Below are 22,173 nucleotides of genomic sequence, written 5' to 3'. Positions count from 1 at the left end.
TAGAGCAGTTTGCTGTAGCCAAAGGGCTTCATCTGATGAAACACTGATACAAAACAGTGCAACTGGCACTGAGAAAAAACCCTATTACTTGCAGATTGGATCTGATTACTGAAGAACATTGTACAAGGCATGTCTTTAGAAATAGCTCTATTTGTCTTTTAGTGTTTTTTCTTATAAAAGGCTTGCTGAGAGCCTCTGAGCATCTCAGATGAAGCTGATAATCAGAGCAGTTTGTTTAGTTCACACTGGAAGGTGTTAGGAAAAAAAAAAAAACACTAGATAAGTGGATCTTTTGTGTTTTTACATTAAAATGAACAACAGTTTAACAAAGTCTGATATATCTGCAGATTCCTGCTCTTTCCCTTGCTAAGCTCATTTCTCTTCTGCAGACTCTAGTTTAACACATGCCCATCCTGACATTTCCCGTTTTATTCTCCTTCCTCCATGCTGGATTTCAGCTCTGGTGTAAGCTGTAATTTAGCTATTTCCCATGTATTTTTAGGGCCTGCAGTCTACAGCATGTAGCAGACTACAGCTAGCATGTGGCATATATATTAACTGTTATCATTATACCACCACCTCTTTTCAACAGAAGATGTTTTATGTATAGTCTACAGTATGTGAGTCTTCACCATCGAGAACTGGAACCTTAAAGGGATAGTTCACCCAAAAATGAAAATTCTGTCAGTAATTACTCACCCTCATGTTGTTCCAACCCCGTAAGACCTTCGTTCATTTTAGGAACACAAATTACGATATTTTTAATGAAATCTGAGAGCTGGCTCACTACTTCATAGGCTTCTATGTCGATATCGATATCTGCCATCCCAGAAAAGTTAGTAAAGACATCGTTAAAATAGTCCAAGTGACTACAGTGGCTCAACCTTAAGTTTATCAAGCAAGTATTCTCGTCGCTTGATAAACTTAAGGTTGAGCCACTGTAGTCACTTGGACTATTTTAACGTTTTTACTATTGTCTTTACTAACTTTTCTGGGATGGCAGATATCGATATCGACATAGAAGCCTATGAAGGAGTGAGACAGCTCTCAGATTTCATCAAAAATATCTTAATTTGTGTTTCTAATGAACAAAGTCTTACGGGGTAGGGACACCATGAGAGTGAGTAATTACTGACAGAATTTTCATTTTTGGGTGAACTATCCCTTTAAGGAAAGACCGTCTGTGCAGTGCAGTGTGTATTTGTAGAGTTAACTTTGAACTCAGTTGGATGCCAGGGACCTTCTACACTCTTTTGCCACATGGCTCTGATCCTGCTTCGCTTTTGCCTGGGCTGAACTGTGAGGCTAATGAGGGGCTCATCATCATTGCCTTTGATGCCTTTCATTCAGGTCTCCTGTTTGAAGGCTCGGGTGACGTTTTTTGAGTAATCCAGTGCAAGACAGGGCTTAAAACATATGACACCCCACATGGTCTGCTTAGTACAGGGAACTGGTTGATTTGACTGATGAAGTCATGAGGGAGTTTATCAAGATGAACTAGATCAATATTCATCATTCAAAAGAACCTTGATCAGTTAAATGAACTCATCAAATTCTCTGGGGAGAGAGGCATTCAAAGAAGGGATGAAGCAGCAGGATAAAGTGGATTGAGAGTTGAATGTTTCTTTGAGACCTGTTCAATTGTGAGATGTGTTACACAGCAAACACATTTAGTCAGCCAATTCTCATTCATTCACCTCCTCTGCTCATATCTCTCCCTTCATTCATTCAGCCCACATGCTAGTTCGCTGGATTCGTGAGCACACTCTTTTGCTTTCCTTTAGGGATGCACTGATGATAATATCAGGGCCGTGCACAGACATTTTGAGGGGCAGTGGCTTAAACCAAAAAAGGGGGCACTATAAGGAGTTTGAATGAGGCAGTATCATCTTAATACAGAAAATTAAAAACAACTCTTTTATATGGGCAATACGATTACAATTAGGATTTAGTGCAAAATCAAGTTATGTTGTTATAATTACTCTTCCAAATAAATAATTCAATGTCAATGCCAGTTTAACTGTCTGATGCTCAGTGGGCTCTCACTCTCTGAGCTGCCTCATCCTATGGAAGTAGTATAGACATTTAATTTAATATTATACACTTAAAGTATAAATTGAAATGATATACAGGTTACAACAGTTATAAAGTCACACCGGGGTAAAATGCGCATTTGACTTAATTCTCTTTTATACCACTCAATGGCACAAATTCTGCTCAGCACTTTTTTTCATAAACGCTTTTGATGATGGACTTGGAAATTTGGCTGATCATTGACTTGATCAAAGTTGATTCTGTGCTAATTTAATCTACTATTTTATGTATATATTTTTAATGTTTTAGACTTATGTAGCAATTTAAATACAAAGATCTCAAGAATCTTGTTTCTGTATTTTTAAAATGAAAATTATGACAGATAGCCTATATTTATTGAACAAACATTTATTATTTAATTGATCAAAATAACTCAAATTGTTATAAACTTTACTAAAGTGATTGGTTTGAACAAGTATCAACTTAGACATTATTAAAAGCATATTAATTTAGCTTAAGTATTTTTATCAATACTGTGTGTCTTACCATGCTGGTTTTACCCCGTGTGTACCTCCTTGCCACCTCATACATTAATACGATTTTTAAACAAACCACCTTTCTGATTTATTTTCACACAAAATCTGTTGCTCCATAAATTTTCAAACATATATTGTTCTGCAATCATACACTGGGAGTAGTGAAAATTTGAATTCTTATTCAATCAAATTATTTAACCTGATCTAATCTAATATAAATAACACTAATAAATAAATCACAAATAAATAAATAACATTTTCTGTTGTTTGCAGATTTTGTAGACAAAAAAACAATGCCTTCACAAAATTAGAAGAACAGAGTGAGAAAGAGCAAAGACAAAGCCTATTCAACATTGCAAAAATTGAATCAAAGTTCTAGAAAGCCAGAGGGTAAATCATTATGTATAGAATATTTAGCAGACAGTTTTTCACACATTAACTCCTGTAAATATATTTCCCATTATAATCAGTTGCCTTAGTTGATATAGTATCTATCTATAACATACATCATATTTATAATATTTTAATGAGACCATATTAACATTATACATAATAAAAAGGTAATATACTATATATTATCTAAATGTGTTCTAATCTAAATGAATAGTACTTTAATATAGTAGGTTACAAGGTGGCTAACGGCACAAAACATATATTTGCTTTTCTTCCAAGAACATGGATGTTGCACGAGTTGTAACTTGTTAGCACTATTTGAAGACCAGGAGCAAAACATTTTGCGACAGAAATACAAAAACATATTACCAAAATACTAATTTTGTGGATCGACTACTGTCTGTAATGTGGATTGTAATTTGTAATCGACCTGTGAATGGGACGAAATTCTATTCTGAAACTGTCGTCGGAGAGACACATGCTTGTCTACGAGTGACGCTGCGGAGCGAGCAGGAAAACACGGAGCGGATTAGCGGAATCAGTGGATCTTTAGTGGAGCGATAACAGAACGTTTTTATGGGAATCTTCTGGAGGGTTAGGGAGGGGGGCGAGAGGGGCACCTCAGCTGATGAGGGCAGAAGGGCAGTGGCTCTAGCCACCGGGCCACCCCCCTGTGCACGGCCCTGGATAATATTATGGATGAACTATAAAAGCAAAAATGATAAATATTTTATATTATATGGGATAACTGAGGAATTGCTGATAGTTAAAAATATTTTTTCTTTTGTTTGAATAATTTGTCTAAAAATGTATCCTTTTTTTTAAAATGTCTAAATAATTTTAATTGAATGAATTTAGGCAACCCAACATTGTTATACAGTATGAGATCTGCTAAAGATTACATTTAACCGTGTTATTAATTATCTAACTTTTGTTAGATGATGGCAAAGGTAATCTAAATGTAAAAATTGCCGATATGAGCATGCACAATTAAATATGCACTATATTGTTACCGATATATTGTGCATTCCTATTTCCAACAGTATACTGTGACAGTAATTATTTTTCTGTTATAAATACCTTTCTCACTCTTATTTTTGTCATATGCATAAACGTGGACATGTTGTTTTCAAGTCTATGGATTTAAAATGATCCTTAGTCTTTTTCTTCCAGTCTTTCTCGTGAACATCTGCTGTGACATTCCCAATATTAGTAAGCACGTTCATGCGAGCCTTTCAGACAGAGTGACTGAGCCAATCGGGTGTCCATCAAAGTGTGTTTTCTGTAAGCATGTGTGTCTGCCCTCTGAGGAAGCGGGAACAGATGGCAGACGCGGCTCCTGATGCGCTTACTGTAGTAGTGTTGTAAAAGGTCCAAATATTCGCGCCCCAATCCCTCAATCTCCTTATCAAACAGTGTGACTTTTCACAGCCAAGTTCTGCCCTCACCAATAATCACTGTTCCGGTCAGACTGTTTGTTCCTAATCCAAAATGTTTGAGTCACATATTCAGAGGAGAACAGATAGTGTAGGGGTTTGTTTGCTGTGTCATGTCAGTAAATGTAACCTAGAAGGGTAGCAGATGGCCAAGGGTGGAGCCAGGAGCCAGGAGCCGGCCAAACCTCAGGTCATCAAGCTCCACACTCTCTCAGATGGAAATAAACATCACATGCTGCGCTGAATGACTGGGAACCATGAAAATATCTCACATGATTTTCTTGTACAGTACTTCCTGTTGTCCTGCTTGTCCTGATTATGTTGTGCAGTCTGTATTTACTCATTATGTAATAGATAATCAGCCCATTACTCACAGCAGAATGACTGTGTCATACAAGATGCTGTGTGTACACTGTAGGAGCAGGGCTGTAAACACCATAGACTTGTTCCTCTCGATCAATATGGGGTTTTAAGCGGCACATTCTTAAACTTTGATATTTGGTCTTATAATTTTGAACATTTTGTTACCCACAACACGTTTGATTCATAGCCTTAACTAGGGTGACCATATTCCAGGACATGTCCGGCCGGGGTTTCGAGATCACCCAAAATATCCGGGATACGGCTTTTGCTTTATCGTCGCAATTCATTTTGTTTACATGCACACCTTTTGATTCAGTAGGACTGAATTAATTCCGATTGGTGAATCTGAATGTAGTGTTTACATGAACGCTAAACAAGTGATCGGTTGATGTGCGTTTTAGCATTGCTAAGAAAATTCCTGTGTTTTCGTCTCGATCGGGATCCGTGTGAAGCAGAATGCATGACCTGCAAAGTGTCAAATAATGTAATAATGTAAACATAATGAATGGTGACTGTAGAAAGCAAAAGCCGAATCCCGGGCATTTTGGGCGATCTCGAAATCCTGGCCAAACATGTCCTGGTTAAACAGGACGTATGGTCACCTTACCTTAACTTCTTCCCTGCCATTGACAATCCCGGCAATCTGCGTTTTCAATGTAATGTGGTAGAGGGCGCTATTACACATCTTTTGAAAAACTACAGAACCACAGGATTTGTGCCGAATTTCGACCCCCGCCAAATTATTACCCCCCTAGCATTGGTAGGTTTAGGATTAGTTGTGGGGGAGGGGTTAGGATTAGGGGAGGGGTTAGGATTAGGCAATCAGGTGCTGACTTCAACGAGGGGGGTAATCATTTGGCAGGGGGTCGAAATTCGGCACAACACCGGATCCAAAAACAAGCGAAGAAGCAGCAGAAACAAGCAATAGAAGCATTGCTTAAGCACATGTAAGCTAACGTGTTCATCAGACATTAAACTGCATATAAAACAAAACTGCTTAACATTACAGAATGAAATGTCGAATCCAGGTAGAGGTATAGGACTGTGCAAGCTTTGGGGTTGTTGATGGACTCAACAGGTTTCACACCGGTATATAAACTTGTGATAAACACTGGTATTTGGGGGAATCGGTTTTACATTCGCGATCCCGCGTAGACTACTCTGTGACCACAAATGTTACAAGATAAGATATTTGTCAATGACGCTCAGGATCTGATGTGCCTCAAATCCTCCGCCATCGTCCTGTCAACCATCTCTCCTCACTCTTGTCATGTGATAAGTGAAATCTGACTCCGCTTTTTGTTCAAAATGTTGCTTTTATTAAATGAGAAGTTCACTTTTAAAATGAAAATTCTGTCATCATATAATCACCCTCATGTTGTTTCAAACCTGTATGAATTTCTTTCTTCTGCTGAACAGAAAGGAAGATATTTAGAAGAATGTCAGTAACCAGGCAGTTTTTGGGTCCCATTGACTTCCATAGTAGGAAAAAAATATACTATGGAAGTCAATGGGACCCAAAAACTGTCTGGTTACTGACATTCTTCTAAATATCTTCCTTTCTGTTCAGCAGAAGAAAGAAATTCATACAGGTTTGAAACAACATGAGGGTGATTATATGATGACAGAATTTTCATTTTAAAAGTGAACTTCTCCTTTAATGAAACTTGCCCACATTCAAGTGTTGATTTAAAAAAAAAAAAGCATAAAGCTAGCTTCTTTTTTTTTTTTTTTTAAAGCAGAGGCTCTGTTCTTTCTTTTGATATATTATGTTCAGATATTCATACAACAAAATATTCATGAAAGTTGTTTGAAAATGATAAAATGCTGGCAAGAAAAGAGTTAAATGCAGTGTACCCCAGCTTGATTATAAATGATGATTATGAAATAATATATAACATTTTATAAAAATATATATATTTTTAAATTTAGTCATTTATATTGGCTGCAACGAAATAATAAAGTTTATATTTTACTATAATTTATATTTATAAATGCTTATATTGCTAGTATTACTTCTTGAAGATTTGAACAAACCACTAACCCAAAGTATTTAAATTCAGTGCATAATTCATTCAGTACTACAGACATGAATGATACTTCTCATTGTACGGCTTGTTTTGTGCTATAAGTTAAAGGACAAGTTCGGTATTTTACACTTAAAGCCCTGTTTACAGATCGTTTCTGATGAAATAGAACGGTTAAGATTAAAATTTGGACACATGTGAGAATTTTAGGTTTCTTTCGCTTCTCCCCCCCACCTACAGAATGGGAGCCTATGGGCACTGGAACAATCCTTCCAAAAAACGCATTAAACTTTCGTTTACAAAGACGTGAAGCTCACCGAGTGGTCAGGGGTGTTCACTGATATGCTCACACAAAAATCGCTGCAAAAGATGCTTTTCAACAGGTTTTATCGTAGTTTTTGTCAAACACAAACAAAACAAAACTTGGACAAAAACTATGATAAAACCTGTTGAAAAGCATCTTTTGCAGCGATTTGTAAACAGGGCTTTAAGTGTAAAATACCGAACTTGTCCTTTAAGTGATCATGCGTATAATTGTTGCCTGTGAACAATAAAAAAAGGCCAGAATATCATAGCTGTGCTTTTTTGCTTTAGGCCAGTAAGCAACCACCCATCGAGAACACCCTAGCAACCACATAACACACTAAAAATGACTCCCAACACCTTAGCAAACGCAACACCCTAACAACAACCCACAACACTTTTGTCTCTCTTGAAGAGCTCAAGTTTAAAAATAAACCGTTCTCAAGTCTATAAAACCACCAAGAGAACAAAGAACAAAATGTTTTTTTGGGCTTGCCTTGTTTGCTTGCTTATTCTTATTTTATTTCTCAAGCATTCTGTGCTGATTAAGGAATGTCTAACAATGTTTGAGTCATGTTATCTGTGCCATCTCAAGAGCGATGTAGTAAAAGTGTTGAAGAAAGAATGCAGGGACAAACAATCATATTTTTATCCGTTCTCACCACGGGTCTGTGCGGCGCTTGCTCTTTGGCAGACGCGGCGGCCCTTATATGGAGTGTGGTCATGCAGGATAGGTGTGGAATGAACAGAATCCTTGCATATGGTTACACAGACATCCTCTACACTACTGTCCTGCTCTACCTCACTCGGGATAGTTCACATGTGAGGGAAACAGTGAGAACGTTGGGGTACGAGAGGCATTGGGAACAGATGGGAGAGAGAGAGGAAAGAAGAGGTGGTATTGAAAAGTTTAATGTAGCTTTTAAAGGGACCATGCATGGAAAAAGGCAGACATTTTTAAGCCTTGTTTTAGGATTTTTTCTGCTTTTTTTGGATGCTGTATGTGGCTACTAAGGGAGAGGGAAAGGGCAGGATTTCTTTGTCCACTACTTCCCAAAACCCCACTGACTGTGCAGATGGCCCCTCTGACATCTTCATTAAGATTAAGCCCTTGTGATCCTGTCAGTCAGCAGGAGTTCCTCCCCCCTTCAAAGTGTTTATACCTGCTGTAGGTTTATCTATGACTGGACACATCCCTATCAGTTCCTCATCCCAGGTGAAGGGTTATATTCATTTTTAAAATCAAAAGAAAAAAATAATAAAGAAAATGAGGACTATTTACAGGACAACAAGATTTATTTTTTTCATTATTTAATTTATTTTCATGAAAATTATGCTACTTTTTTCACAATTGCAATTTTAATCTAATTCTCAAAATCTCATTCTCATTTTGTGGCATTTGTCATACCAAATTTAATTCGTTTATTTTATAAAAAAATGTATCAAAATTATATAAAGATTTGATAACATTTATTTGATATATCTTTAAAAATGATATTATATAAAATAAATTTAAATAAGATTATTATATATTTATATATTATACATTATACACCTTATATATACTATATATATATAGTTTATATTATATTTATATATATATATAGGCTATATATGTGTGTGTGTGTGTGTGTTCTCATCTGGTCCATCTTTTTATGAAGTTTCTGGCTTGCAATTTTGATTCACACATAAACCAAGCAAAATTTAATTTTTAACGTGCAGTCTCTCTTCTGATTTACTCTAATTGAAAATGTCTGTTTTGAAATGATTATTGTCATCCAATTATGCCCTCCCTTATTCACATCTGGTTAATTACCTAATCGCATTCAGTCGTCTGGCTTTGCCTCCCTTCGAGGGCTTCATGACACAGCAAGTCTCGGTTGCCATGGTTGCCTTGCAATAGCAGACCCTCCACAAGAGCCGGCCTGCTTCTCAATGAGCCCTTTGAATCAAACTGTGGCATTTTTCCTTTAATACAACTCCACTGAAATCAATTTTGAATACTGCTTTTGAAAAAGTGTGGCATACAGACTGTCCTTGGATCACCAGGAGTCAATTTAATGTTGCATATTGTAGCATTTGTTTGTGAAATATGTCTTTTAATGAAGAGTGTTCAACACCGGCTTTCATGAACGATGACATGCAGCGATGAAACTGATGCAAGTTCGTCATCTGATGACCAAACATTTAAATGAGTGAGGAATCGAATGAGCTAGATCCTCGTACAATGCATGTGTGAATATTACAGATGGCTGATATTCTCAGACTCGAGGCTGGAGACGAGCTCTTACTGGTACAGTGGGACTGAATGACGGGCCTGTGTTGCGACGGTGACCTGATGTTCTGATTGTGCTACTGGAAGGTTTCGAGGCGAGTCGATCAGGACACAGCAGCGGCCCAGTTGGAGGCTCGGACACAGACAGACACGAAGAACTGAGATAATTAGAGAGGTCTAGACTTAAAGGGGTCATATGACGGAAAATCTGATTTTCCTTTCCTGTTTGCTCTTTTAAAATAAGAGTTTGATGTATTATGTAGACATAATCGGACTGCTTTTCTTCCCAAACCATCCAGTGTTCTATTTGTTCACAGTTTTTAAAAGAGATTAATGAAAGTGAGTGACACAGATTATTTTCATTAAGCTTTGAGATACTATAGTTAGATGTCTGAGACGTGCCGGAGACGATCTGTGAACCTCAGGTTCAGCTCCGTCACCTGATACCGCTGCCTCTGTGTGCTGTTGGTTTGCCGTTGGGTTTCCTCATTAGTCTGGGCGCACACAGAGAATGGAAATCAATTAATTAATGCGTTCGCTATGATTTATTCATGATGTCGATCCATGGTGAAGAATCGCCTCACCGGGTAGGAAATAGCACAGCACGCTTTGCAGTGAAAGCAGGCCAAGCGGTGGAAAAACACCAATCGTTTAACTATTGTCCTTTGTGCATTTGTGTTAAAGTCAACCTGAATTGCTGTCAGCAACCTCTTATATTGAGCTAAACGGTGAGGAAAAACAATATAGAACAGGACTTTTTATCCATTTGAAGTTATTTGGATTGTTAAAAGGGGAAGTTATACACCAGATTGAGCCTGACCACATTCAAGCAATGCCTGAATATCTATAGCTAGCTGTTGGTTAGCATCATCCAGACACGGTGCTTGTCCCAAAGTCAATGGGTTATTGGTTAAATGCATGAAACAAGGTCTGTGGTTAACAATCTCTAGATATTTTCATGCTGTATTCCTACAACATAAAATAGATCAATAAAACCACACGTGTCATTTTTCGTGTCTTGAAAAAGGCAGTTGCCAACATGTAGCTGAATGTGAATACAGAGGTTGTCTGGGACATTGAAAGTCTTCACGACAAACTCATCTACTCACACTTTTACAGCCTTTTTGTGTTTATACTCACAATCTTGTGGACTATTCTAACTCGGACTTATCAGCTTGGAGATTTTAAATAAAGATTGAAAGAGGTGTCAGAAACTTAATGATGGTGACATTGAGGTGTGATTGTGTGTTTTACTTCTGGTGATTTGTATTTAGGCTTCAAAATTATTAGAAGTTGAGTTAATTTGTGAAGATATCTTGTAAAATCATGAACTTTGGTTGATCAATTGCTTTTTGTTGAAGGATACTAACTTCCATGTTTGCCTACAAAATTATGCCATCCTACACTACGCAACACTAGAAAGTCTTCAAGGCCTTAATGATGTCAGCAGGAGAGGAAAGTCATTTCATAGGAAGAGCGATTTATTATTTTTGAACGTGATTTAAAAAAGTAAATGTAATCGACTTTTATCATCATGTTGATTTTAAATGGGTATTTGTGCTTCAGTGAAGTTACCACAAAATGTATAATGCTAAATGATCTACACTTTTCCTGACTTACATGCATGTCAGACACATCTAGACCTTCTTTGATACTCATGAAAGTGCAGTTCTGGTTATTTCTGTAAGATGAAACATGTCTCTTAACCAAACTGGATCCTCCTAGTATGCCATGAAATTTGCTGTGTAAAAGGGAGGTGTGGCTCTAGCATTTTTGTGTGGGATACTTGTTCTCTGGAACATGTTAGTGCCCAAAGCATTGTGACGGGCCGAACGAGTCTGTGCTGATTGGCCGAGCAGCTCAGGTCATTCATTGAGGCCCAACTAACATTCATGGAATGCTGGAAGGTTGTTAAGGGTCAGAGGTTGCACATGCTTGAGATTACAGCCTCTGTATCTTGTTATTAGGAAAACAAAGCCCATCGCTTCTTGTCTACCCTTAGTTTAGGTTCATTCTGAAGACTGTGGGCTGCTTCTAAGTATCCCATCGCAGTTTAAATATCCTGTGGATTCCTCAGCAAACTTTTTTTCCCTCTCCGCTGCATTCTGTGGTTTGGCATTCTCCTGAAAACATTCCATATGTGGGGGCTGGACCGGGATAGACTGATCCTTCTAGTGAGACAAAAAAAAAAAAAAAAAAACACGTGGAGGGAAATAGAAAGATCCTGTTAGCTCTTGCTGCAGCTTCCACTATGATGAATGGGAATGCTAATGGATACACTTTCAGAAAAAAGGTACAAAAGCAGTCACTGGGGTGTTTCCCTTTCAAAGGGTACTAATATGTACCATTTAGGTACTAATATGCACCCTTTAGGGGTAAATAAGGTACAGAGGTATATATTTTGACCACCGTCACAGCTTTTGTACCTTTTTTTTTTTTCCCTGAAAGTTTTGAGTGTTTGGTGGGTTAGGTGTTCATGTCCAGCCAGTCGTATAACAGCAGGAGTGCTTGTCTCTGCCATACAACTTGGTAGGAATGATTTCAAATTTTAGCTATAGAAACAAGCTCTTGTCCTGCACACGTACTTTTCTCCACTGTGGTCTGTTCTTTTAAGCAGTCTTTTGGAGTATTTGGCCTGAGGCTGACCGATAGCTTTGTGTGAGTTATCAGTCTGAAGCTCAACCCTCGGGCCATGGACTTGAATCAGTAGTTCTTGAGCACAGCTGTCTGTCATACTGTCTGGACTGTGTGTGGACTGTCTGTGTTCTGTGCGGTCAGTCTTGTGTTGGACCCTCGAGTCTGGAAAAGGGAAGTGCAAATGCTGGCATCAGCGATAAAAGTTTATACTGACGTGAAATAAAAGTGCTAAGGCCTCAGGTATAAAAATCACCCCACTAGCAGCTAGCAGATGTTAATTGTAATAATAATAGTAATAATAATACGTTTATTTTATATAGCGCCTTTCAGAAAACTCAAGGTCGCTTTACAATAAAGTACAAATAAACATGACATAGAAACAACACAAATAAATTGAGATGGATAACATAATAGATAGAGGTACATAAACATAGAAATCAGATCATAGAGTCAGGGAAACAAGTAGCAAAAAGATGTTTCAAGGTGGGTTTTGAAATCGTGTAATGATGAAAGGTCGCGGATGTGTTGGGGAATAGAATTCCAGAGAGTTGGGGCCGCGATACAAAAAGCCCTTCCACCAAACGATGATAGTTTGTGCCCACGGATCGTCAACAGACCATTATTGGAGGATCTAAGTGTGCGAACTGAGGAGTAGGTATAGCTTGGAAATCCAGACCTAAATCTGAAAGATTAATGGTCTGGCATCGACTAATGAAAATCGCCCAGCTCGAGGGGCGGTACCAAGCATGCATTTGAAAATCTCACTGCACGCAATTGGATAACACTACGACCAATCACAACAATAAACCCCAGCTACCAGCGGAGCTAACTGGTAGATTAGACTCCGTCTACTGGTAGATTAGACTTACCGTGTCTGGTCGGCAAAACAGCAAAAACGTCCTTCTTGCAAATAGTGTTGTCACGGTACCAAAATTTCAGTATTCGGTACCGATACCAGTGAAAATCCACGGTTCTCGGTACCAATTTCGGTACCAAAGCTTAATTTAGATTAAATTTACATAATTATATTAAAGTGTATATCACAGTTACAAAGATGGAAACTGTAGTATTAAAAACACTTTACAATAAGATTCCATTTGTTAGATAACATTAGATAAAATGACCTAACAAAAAAACAATAGTTATATACTGTCGCAATTATTCTCCTTTAGGGGTTAATTTAAAAATACATTTTTAAAATCAAAAGTTAACATTATTTCTGTTAACATTATTTAATGCACAATGAATGAAGTGAACAAACATGACCAATCAAGTGTTTGTATTAAATAACATTCACAAACATTAATTAATGTTGTAAAAATATATTGTTCACTCAATGTGTTATGTTAGATAACGCATTAAGTGATGTTAATGAATGGTATCTTATTGTAGCATTACCAAACTATACAGGAGATTAAATGTTTTATTTGACTTGACTATACTTTTATTTAATCCAAAACTGTATTCATATTTAACTTTAAAAGGGCTTTTTAAACCTGCTAAGAGTTATCCAGCCAAGAATAAGACTAGAACTGCTTTTCTGACGGACTGATATTAATGACGGCTTTTTATTTCTCATCTCCATAAATATATCTAGTAGTAAAGCTAATGCAAGGGCTAGAAATCAATTAATAGGCCTATGTCACACTTCCTCGTCGTCATGGAGAGCGCAGTTCGCACAAGCGTTTGTACTCCCGTGGCGTCTGTCGTTGCTATGCATCCATGAACGCGCATGGAAAAGCGAGCGCGCCGCTTCTATTATGAGCGCGCTTGCCGCGCGCCATTTGAAATAACGTATCTGCACGCGCAAAAACATCAGCACCACATCAGCAGCAGCACCGCCGATCGCCATCAGCGCTTTTATGAAGAGGACGCAACTGCACGCGCATCAAGTACCGGGTTTGAGAAAACCTGGTACCGTGACGTTTAAAAAAAAATTTGTACCGACTTGGTACCGAAGTACCGGGTCTTTTGACAACACTACTTGCAAAGGAACGATTCGAGCGCCGTCTTCTGTTCCTCTTTTAGATAAAAGGCCAAGTCTAACTCGTTCATTGTAGCGGCCAAAGCCGTTTCAAACAACTGGTGTTCATCCATAGCCATCTTGCAATGTTTACTAATGACTTCGACGTCACAGCGCTGTCGTCTTCTGTTTAGCTCGCCTCTGGCCCGCCTATATCAGATAACCCGATGTGATTGGTGCAGCTCAGATTGAGGGGCATATTTAATGAGCATCATTACTCGACACCAGAGTAAACTCGCTGAGCAAATTCAACTTGTGCTCTCGCGAGAACTCTGGATTACCAGGGTAGAGTAGGTATGGATGAGATCAGAAATATAGGGAGTGGGGCAAGACCATGGAGTGCTTTGAATGTGATAAGGAGTATCTTGTATTGAATACCAAAATATTTTGTTTCCATTATGGTGTGATAACATTTACCATTGTTTGGCAAATTTCCGTGTGAAATCTAGTCAGTAGGAATCCATGTGATCTGGATTTTTGTGTGAGGGCAAGGATTTTGCCCTCACAGATTTTGCATCAGGTTCCGTTGATTATGCGAATTTGCTGAATTGAGCAACGGACATCTGCTTGCTTTGAAAGGGACTTATGCTTCAGGACACTATTGACAATAGACATTAATCTATCTTTAATCTAATGCCCTACTGTGCTATCTTAGTCAAGAGTAGTTTAGATAAGTTACAGCTGTGGATTAGTGGTTAGTGCACATGCTCCAGATGTTTCAGTCAATGGCCATGGATTGTTTTTAATTTTTAACGCCCGATTCTGTTGTAATTTGGTGATGGTTTCACTCTGAAAATCAACATTGATACGGAGCATCTCTGAAATAAAGTTTCATCACCTGGAACAAGAAGGGATCCATGCATCTCCAGCGGTGGGTAAAACAGGGCGCCTCTGAATTTAATATCTGCAGGAAATGTCAATCCCAATACCTTTAGGGTGGAAAGATTGCTTGAAAGTGTAGGAGTGGAGATTAGAGACAGAACAAGACATAGGACAAACCTTTCCACCAGGAAGGATGTGTGATGTGGCTTGATATGGAGTGGAAAGAAATTGCACAAGATGCAATCAATGTGTGTGAGAGAAATCCAAACCACTGCGTACTCTGATAAATGGCTTGTTGATATTGCTATCGATCTGATATTTGTGTCTGATCGGGATCTGCGCCTGTTGGAGGCGTTCAGACTTACCTCTGCGAGTCCTAGGTTTTGCCATTTTAATGTGATATCATCATATCAGACATGAGCAAAGCATGCAGGCCAGATGATCACTTCATTATAGTACAGCGGTTCCTGTAACATTGTTTAGGTCGTTCACTACACTATGGAGGCTTGTTTGCAGTTTGTTCTCATGTCTGTCACTGAATATCTGCCTCTTTTCACCTCTGTCTCGACCATGTTGTCCCATCATGCCTCTGAGAGCTTGTACCTCAGTGCCTGACCCTGCTAAGCCTTTTAGGTTTCTTTAGCGCACACAGCACTTTTATGGTAAAATAAAGTAAAGGATCAAACTGAAGATTTAAGATGTTAGATCCCTGCTTTGTCCTGTCAAAGGTTTTATCTCTCTTCGTTTTGACCTGTTAAAGGCTGGCTGATACTTCATATTGATTTTTGTTGTGTGCCGAGTCTTGCTCTTCAGAAGTGATTTCACAAGCACTGCATGAATCTGGTCTCATTCTGAAAGATGTTTCATATTATTAAGTCTTTAAAAAGTCAAAATAACAGATTTAAACGAGTAACAGATTTTTTTTTTTTTTACACATTTGTTTGAATGTTTTTGCTTTTTCACAGAACAACAACAATGAACAAAGAATATAATAAAAGAAATAACCTATGACAAAACAGAATATTTTGAGGGACAAACATGTGCAAAGACAAATCATTTGACAGTTAATACTTAAGCTGAATGCACATTCCTTAATATTGTGGAGTCATAATCCTACGAATATAAACTAAAATAAAAATAATATCTGTACTGCCATTATGACTCATAAGAATAACAATTATAGTAGATATAATACCAAAAGAGAAATAAAGTGCATTATCTTGACTCTTGTCAGCTGTCTAATAATACTTTAGGCACAATATTAAATATATTTTTAATGAATACAGATTACACTCAATTACTAATAACATTGACTGTTTCATTCTATTTTAATTTAACTTTTGGAAAATACAATTTGATTTACAATTCTGCATCCTGTTTGCTACCTCAGTTTTCAATTCAAAGCCTGTAGTTGTAAACAGGTCAGGGGAAATTATTTTTTTTAAATCTATTTACCTATTTATTTTTTGTATTTATTTTTTTATTTGATTATTTTTGTTTAAATTGATTTATTTATTCTTACCTTTGTTTATTTATATTTTTACATTTATTCATTTATTTATAATTTTTATGTTTAACTTTTTATTAATTTTACATTTATTTGTACATATTTATTTGCAAATTATTTAATTACAAACAACATTTAATTATTTATATTATAAATACTATTTATTCATTTAAATGTATTTTTACCTTTATTTTACCTTTATTTTTTACATTTACATATTTATTTGCTGATTATTTAATTACAAATACTATTTATAAATATTATTTATTATTAAAATGAACAAATATGACAGTTAGAAAAGCAGTCAATACTGTATCCATATACAAGTACATTATGCATTTTTCTTTGTCCCTACCTCTCTCCCTTCTGTCTTTTTCTCTCACTCTTTCTTTTCCGAATGCACACACACACACAACAGAGATAACAGCAGCCAGAGGAGACTAATGAATAATGTAGAGTCCTGTCTCTGTGGTGCCATCAGAAACTGTTGAGAATATAAAGTAAATATTTACAGAGTAATACAGCCATCAGTGTTTCCTTCTGTATATGTGTGCATAATTCAAAGCTTCTTACTGATGACCATGATTCACTTTTTTTCATTAGACTATGCTTTATTGTGTGTGTGTGTGTGTGTGTGTGTGTGTGTGTGTGTGTGTGTACTTGTACACATATCTTTGTGAGGACCAGTTTGAGTTTTAGACCATTGGAGTGAGGACAAAGAGAGTAAAGTGAGGACATTTTGGCCGGTCCTTACTTTCTGAGACCCCTTTAAAGGCCTGTTTGAGGGTCAAGACTTGGTTTTAGGGATAAGGTTATAATTAGGTTAAGGGTAGGTTTAGGGTAAGGGTTCGGGTAGGGCACTTAGTTGTGATGGGTAAGGGGCTAGAGATTGCATTGTGTTGCAATGTCCTCAAAGATAGATGTGTGTGTGTGTGTGTGTGTGTGTGTGTGTGCGCGCGTGCGCGTGTGTGTGCGCGCATGTTGTATGGATGTCATGTGCCAAAAGCAGGTGTTTTCTTGAAGCTTGTATGTAAATTGGTTTATCGTGCTTAAAAGGAAATTAACAGCACATCTTCTGTCTCACATCACAAGTTCATGGAGGAGCACCTGTTGCTGTATTCAGACAAAAACATGTACAAAATATGAATATTATTATTCTGCCTAAATCAAACCACCTTCTGTCTTGTTATCATCATACTGCCTATTTTGGGCTGTAACATTTTCCTACAGTGTTAGGGAAAAGGGCACAGTAACCATAGCGATTTATTCTTAAATTCATGCCCTCTGGCCTTCCCAGTTCCCAAACGCCTTCAGTTACCTTCTCCTTGTTCCAGTGTAGCTCTTGTAAACTGCTTATTTGGTCCTCTCTGAGATAGACGGATAGCATGTGTCCCTGTCCTTTGGGACCTGTGGTTCAGAGTGGCCTGTATTTACTCCGGGTCTCTAGAGAGCTGCTCCAGGTGGAAGTAATAACCGTCTGTCTTTAGAGCCCGAAAATCACTCCAACCCCCAGAGATTCAGTGTCCCGAGCAGATCCTTACAGCTGATGTAGTGTTTTGAGAAATCTCTGGAGGAGAAATACAAGGTTAAAGAGAATTATTAAAATGAGTATCATAGCCTGCCATGCCATGGTTGTCTAAATAAAGGCAAGGCGAGTTGCTTGTAGTAGTGTTTGTTTGTTTATTTACTTATGTTATTATTATATATATATATATATATATTTTTTATTTTATTTAAATTTGTTTTTATTTATTTATATTTTTTTTTTTTTTTTTTTTAAATGCCATTCATATTTATTTAGGTTTTAATTAGTTTTTACTTATAGTTATTTTAATTAATTAATAGATTTTTTTTGTTTCTATGTATTTATTTTATGTATTTTATTTATGTTTGTTTTGTTTTATATTTGTTTATTTTTAAATGTTGTAAATATTTGTATTATTTATTTTGATCAATTAATTATGTTTGTTTCTATTTGTTTATTATTTGGGTTTTATTTATTTGTTTTTACTTCTGTTTGTTCTTATTTATATTTGTTTTTATTTATTTAGATTTAGATTTTTTTAAATGTCATACGTAATTATTTAGGTTTATGCATGTTTTCTTTATTTTGATTAATCAATTTATTTTTGTTTCTATTTATTTAATTATTTATTAGGGGTGTAACAATATATCGTGTCACAATATATCGCAATACAAAAATGCAACAATATGTATCGTGGATAGTGACAATATATATTGTGTATAGTTCACCCAAAATAAAAATTACTGTGTGAGAAAAAATTCAAGTTTACAGAGTTTCAGTGTTGAATATAATGTATAATAATGCAATGGGGGAATATTTGTGGGTCCTGATAATGCCAAATGTCTTATGTTACCAGTAAAAAGTGGGCTACATTATTTTAAATATATAAAATAATTTTAGCTTCAGAATCATGACTATTATTCTGGTGTCACTATTGTCCTGTGCATTGCGTTACAAGCCGAAGCCTATTAATTTACACCCACAATGTAATCAAATTTAGCATTTTAATCAACAGTACATATTTTGTCATCCTTTTATCGTATGTCTTCGAGTATCGCAATAATATTGTATCATGAGTTCAGTATCGTGATATGTATCGAACCGTGACATGAGTGTATCGTTATACCCCTATTATTTATGTTTTTTGTTTTTTTTGATCTGCTTTTTATTTTTATTTGTTTATGTATTTATTTGTTTTTAAGTTTTGGTAACTATTATTTTAGTGTCCCTGTTACACATTTACTAGAGCCATAACAGTAAATTATGCATAATTACAAACAACCAACCCTAAACCAAACCCTAATTACATAGTAAGTACATGTTGTGAATTACTATTACTCAGTACTTATTTGTATAAATACACTGTAACAAGGGCACCTTAAAATAAAGTTTTTATTAATTAAATTGACAGGCCTAATATACTGTATTAAAATGTGTGTGTGTGTTTTTTTTTAGATTATATCACATATACCAAATATAGCCCGAATAGTAGTATTTCTAGTATGCTATTTACACAACCTTTATCTCATCTTCATTTGTTTACTCTGCAGCATTTCCAGATGACCATCCAGGCCCTCCAGGATGAGCTGCGTATCCAGAGGGATCTGAACCAGCTGTTCCAGCAGGACTCCAGCGTCGGTCCCGGCGAGCCCCTGAGCGCTGAGCTGACCGAGGAGAACTTCCAGCGGCTGCACGGCGAGCACGAGCGGCAGGCCAAGGAACTCTTCCTCCTGAGGAAGACTCTGGAGGAGATGGAGCTGCGCATCGACACGCAGAAGCAGACGCTCTGCGCCCGAGACGAGTCCATCAAGAAGCTCCTGGAGATGCTGCAGAGCAAAGGGCTGTCGGCCAAGGCCAGCGAGGAGGACCACGAGCGCACGCGGAGGCTGGCCGATGCCGAGATGCATATCCATCACCTGGAAAGCCTTCTGGAGCAGAGGGAGAAGGACACGGCCTTGCTGAGGGAGGTGAGAGAGAGCACAGCACTAATGCAACCTTTAATCATTGTAGTGATTAAAGTAATGCAATCTTTAATCATCAGTATTTACAAAACTGCATGACCTATTTCACCTAGTACCTTCGGAACATGTTGTGGATTGTATAACAGTAAATGCTCACATTAAACAGCTGCTCTGGGAAAGATGCTTGGTCATTTTTTTCCAGAGATGATGATGATGATGATTCGCAAATGTTTTTGCTTGCACTCCCAATTATGGTGATGATGAATCAAGGGCTCTAGATTAGTCATTTTAAACTGTGCCCGGACGAGCAAGCTCACCGAGAGGGAGTGAGAGAGGGAAACCTGTTAAAAATTGAAGGCATTGAACATTTGTTGCTATAGAAACGGGTGAGACTGACAAGAACATTGATGAAAGGAGACACAGATGTTGCCGAGTGCAGAAACTGTTAATGCGGTGGAAGACGCAGTCATCGCATGTAGTTCAGTAGTTCATCTTGTGGAAGGATCTGATTGATGTTTATTCAAGTTCAACAAATTTCTCAAGTCAGATCTGTTGCATAATAGAGCTGTTCAGTTTATAATCCTTAACATGAAAGAGAATTAGCTTTTGAGTCAAGGGTTCCCTTGGGAATTTCCAATGGGCTTTTAGCTCAGTGGTTTTTGATTTATGAGTAAAATAAGAGACATTCATGTTTTGTTGACAGAAATACAACCATACCGTAAAGGTTGCGAGTTGCTATTAAGTTGGACTGACAAGGATGTGAGTTTATGTGCTTGATGAATCATGCAACTGTTTTATTCCTGTATGCATCCTTTCATCTTTTCATCTCAGAATGAGATTCAATGCTGTTAGGGGTTTAGGTAGTTTTGAAAGGAGTTCTGTCTGGCGTTCTCACTCTGTATTTCTGTCAGGCATCTTCTGAGACGACCATTAACAGAACTTTGGCAACAGTGACATCTAGTGGCCAGTTAATGAAATGGCACAATCAACTCTAACTATGGCTGTGTCCAAAAGCTTAGGCAGCTGACATGTTGTCTCCCTGCCCTTATCAGGCAGTGACTTTATAGGGAGCGTTTGCGCACAAAGGTACCTCACGAAAATTACGAAAAGAAAACGTTGACAAGATTATCACACTGTAAACCTGAATAAGTTAGCAGCAGAACTCAAAAACTTTAAGGTAGTCAGTTACATCAACAACTTCTTAGTTAAGAAATTCAGTTTAAGCAAAACTGACAGATTTATATTACGTATATTAATTGCTCTTAACTTGAAATATTTGAGTAAGCCAACTCATATGTTTAACTTAAAATGATCATGTAATCTCAAGTTCTCAACTTAAATATTTCTAGTAGTTGAAACGTATATTTCAGTAAATGGCGCAAACATGCTAATTGGTTACACAATGCTTTGATTAGCATAGCAAGTGCTGAATGAGTAAGGCGATATAGGGCATTTAGCATAGATCTGTTCTCAAACTAAGCTCATGCTCCACTCGTTACCATGATGTAACCCCCCCAAAAACCCAAAATAACAGAAACTCTTCTAAATTAACATAAAAAAACATAAAAAAAGACATCAAATAAGAATGAGCAGCCAATGAAGACCACAGGCTGGCATTATGCAATATTGTTACGTTGTTTACGTAGGTGTGTAACAGGAAGTGAGACTGAATTACTGACGACTCATTTCAGCGATTCAGAATTGATTCTCATTTTGGAGACACAACTTTATTTGTTGTTCACTTTGTGTGGCTGAGGTTTTTAAATTTTAGTACTGATTTTGGGTGGATTCAAACCCTTGCAGACAGTCGGTCAGAACTGTATAATGACATCTAGTTTGAAGAATTCCCCCCAGACTCCAGAATCTCATTAAAGCGTTTACTGACGGCAAAGTTGTGCTTTTTTATATGCACGCACAACTATATTGCTACAGTAACTTCGGGTTGCTGCAGACAAACCTGAGATGAAGCGGATTACTCATGAAAAGAGTCTGCGTTCGGTATGTCTGCTCGGCGCACCTGCTCCTCTTCCTGACGCCACGTGATGCACATCAAATGCTGATGTGTCGCATGAAGAAAGTTCTGGAAGCCTTTTGAACACTTTGATCTTTGAAACTTTGCAGATTTTTACATTCACAAACAGCTACACACTGCATGAAAGGTATAGTATTCGAAAAATAATAGAGGCACTTTAAAAGAGGTTGATGCATTAAAGCTTCCTTCAGCAAGAGCTTATTTACATACAGAACTCTTAAAGGTACAGTGGCAAAAACAGCCTGTTTAATTCAGATAGACGGTGAAAAAGGATCATGTAAAACTAAATCACACTTTCA

The 22,173-nt window shown here is 37.3% G+C and overlaps 1 protein-coding gene across 7 annotated transcripts in view; it reads left to right on the top strand.

Moving 5' to 3' along the window:
• Positions 1-22,173, top strand: part of erc1b (ELKS/RAB6-interacting/CAST family member 1b) — a 201,136-nt gene that overhangs the window by 12,344 nt on the left and 166,619 nt on the right. For all 7 annotated transcript variants that reach the window (XM_084112709.1, XM_084112708.1, XM_084112707.1 and 4 more), the window contains exon 3: positions 19,432-19,848. In XM_084112709.1, coding sequence (XP_083968835.1) covers positions 19,432-19,848 — 417 coding nt within the window. The remainder of the gene's footprint in view (positions 1-19,431; positions 19,849-22,173) is intronic.

This window comes from Abramis brama (genome assembly GCF_963993115.1).
Source record: "Abramis brama genome assembly, chromosome: 4".
NCBI classification, from domain to species: domain Eukaryota; kingdom Metazoa; phylum Chordata; class Actinopteri; order Cypriniformes; family Leuciscidae; genus Abramis; species Abramis brama.
This window is presented reverse-complemented; position numbering and strand designations above follow the sequence as displayed.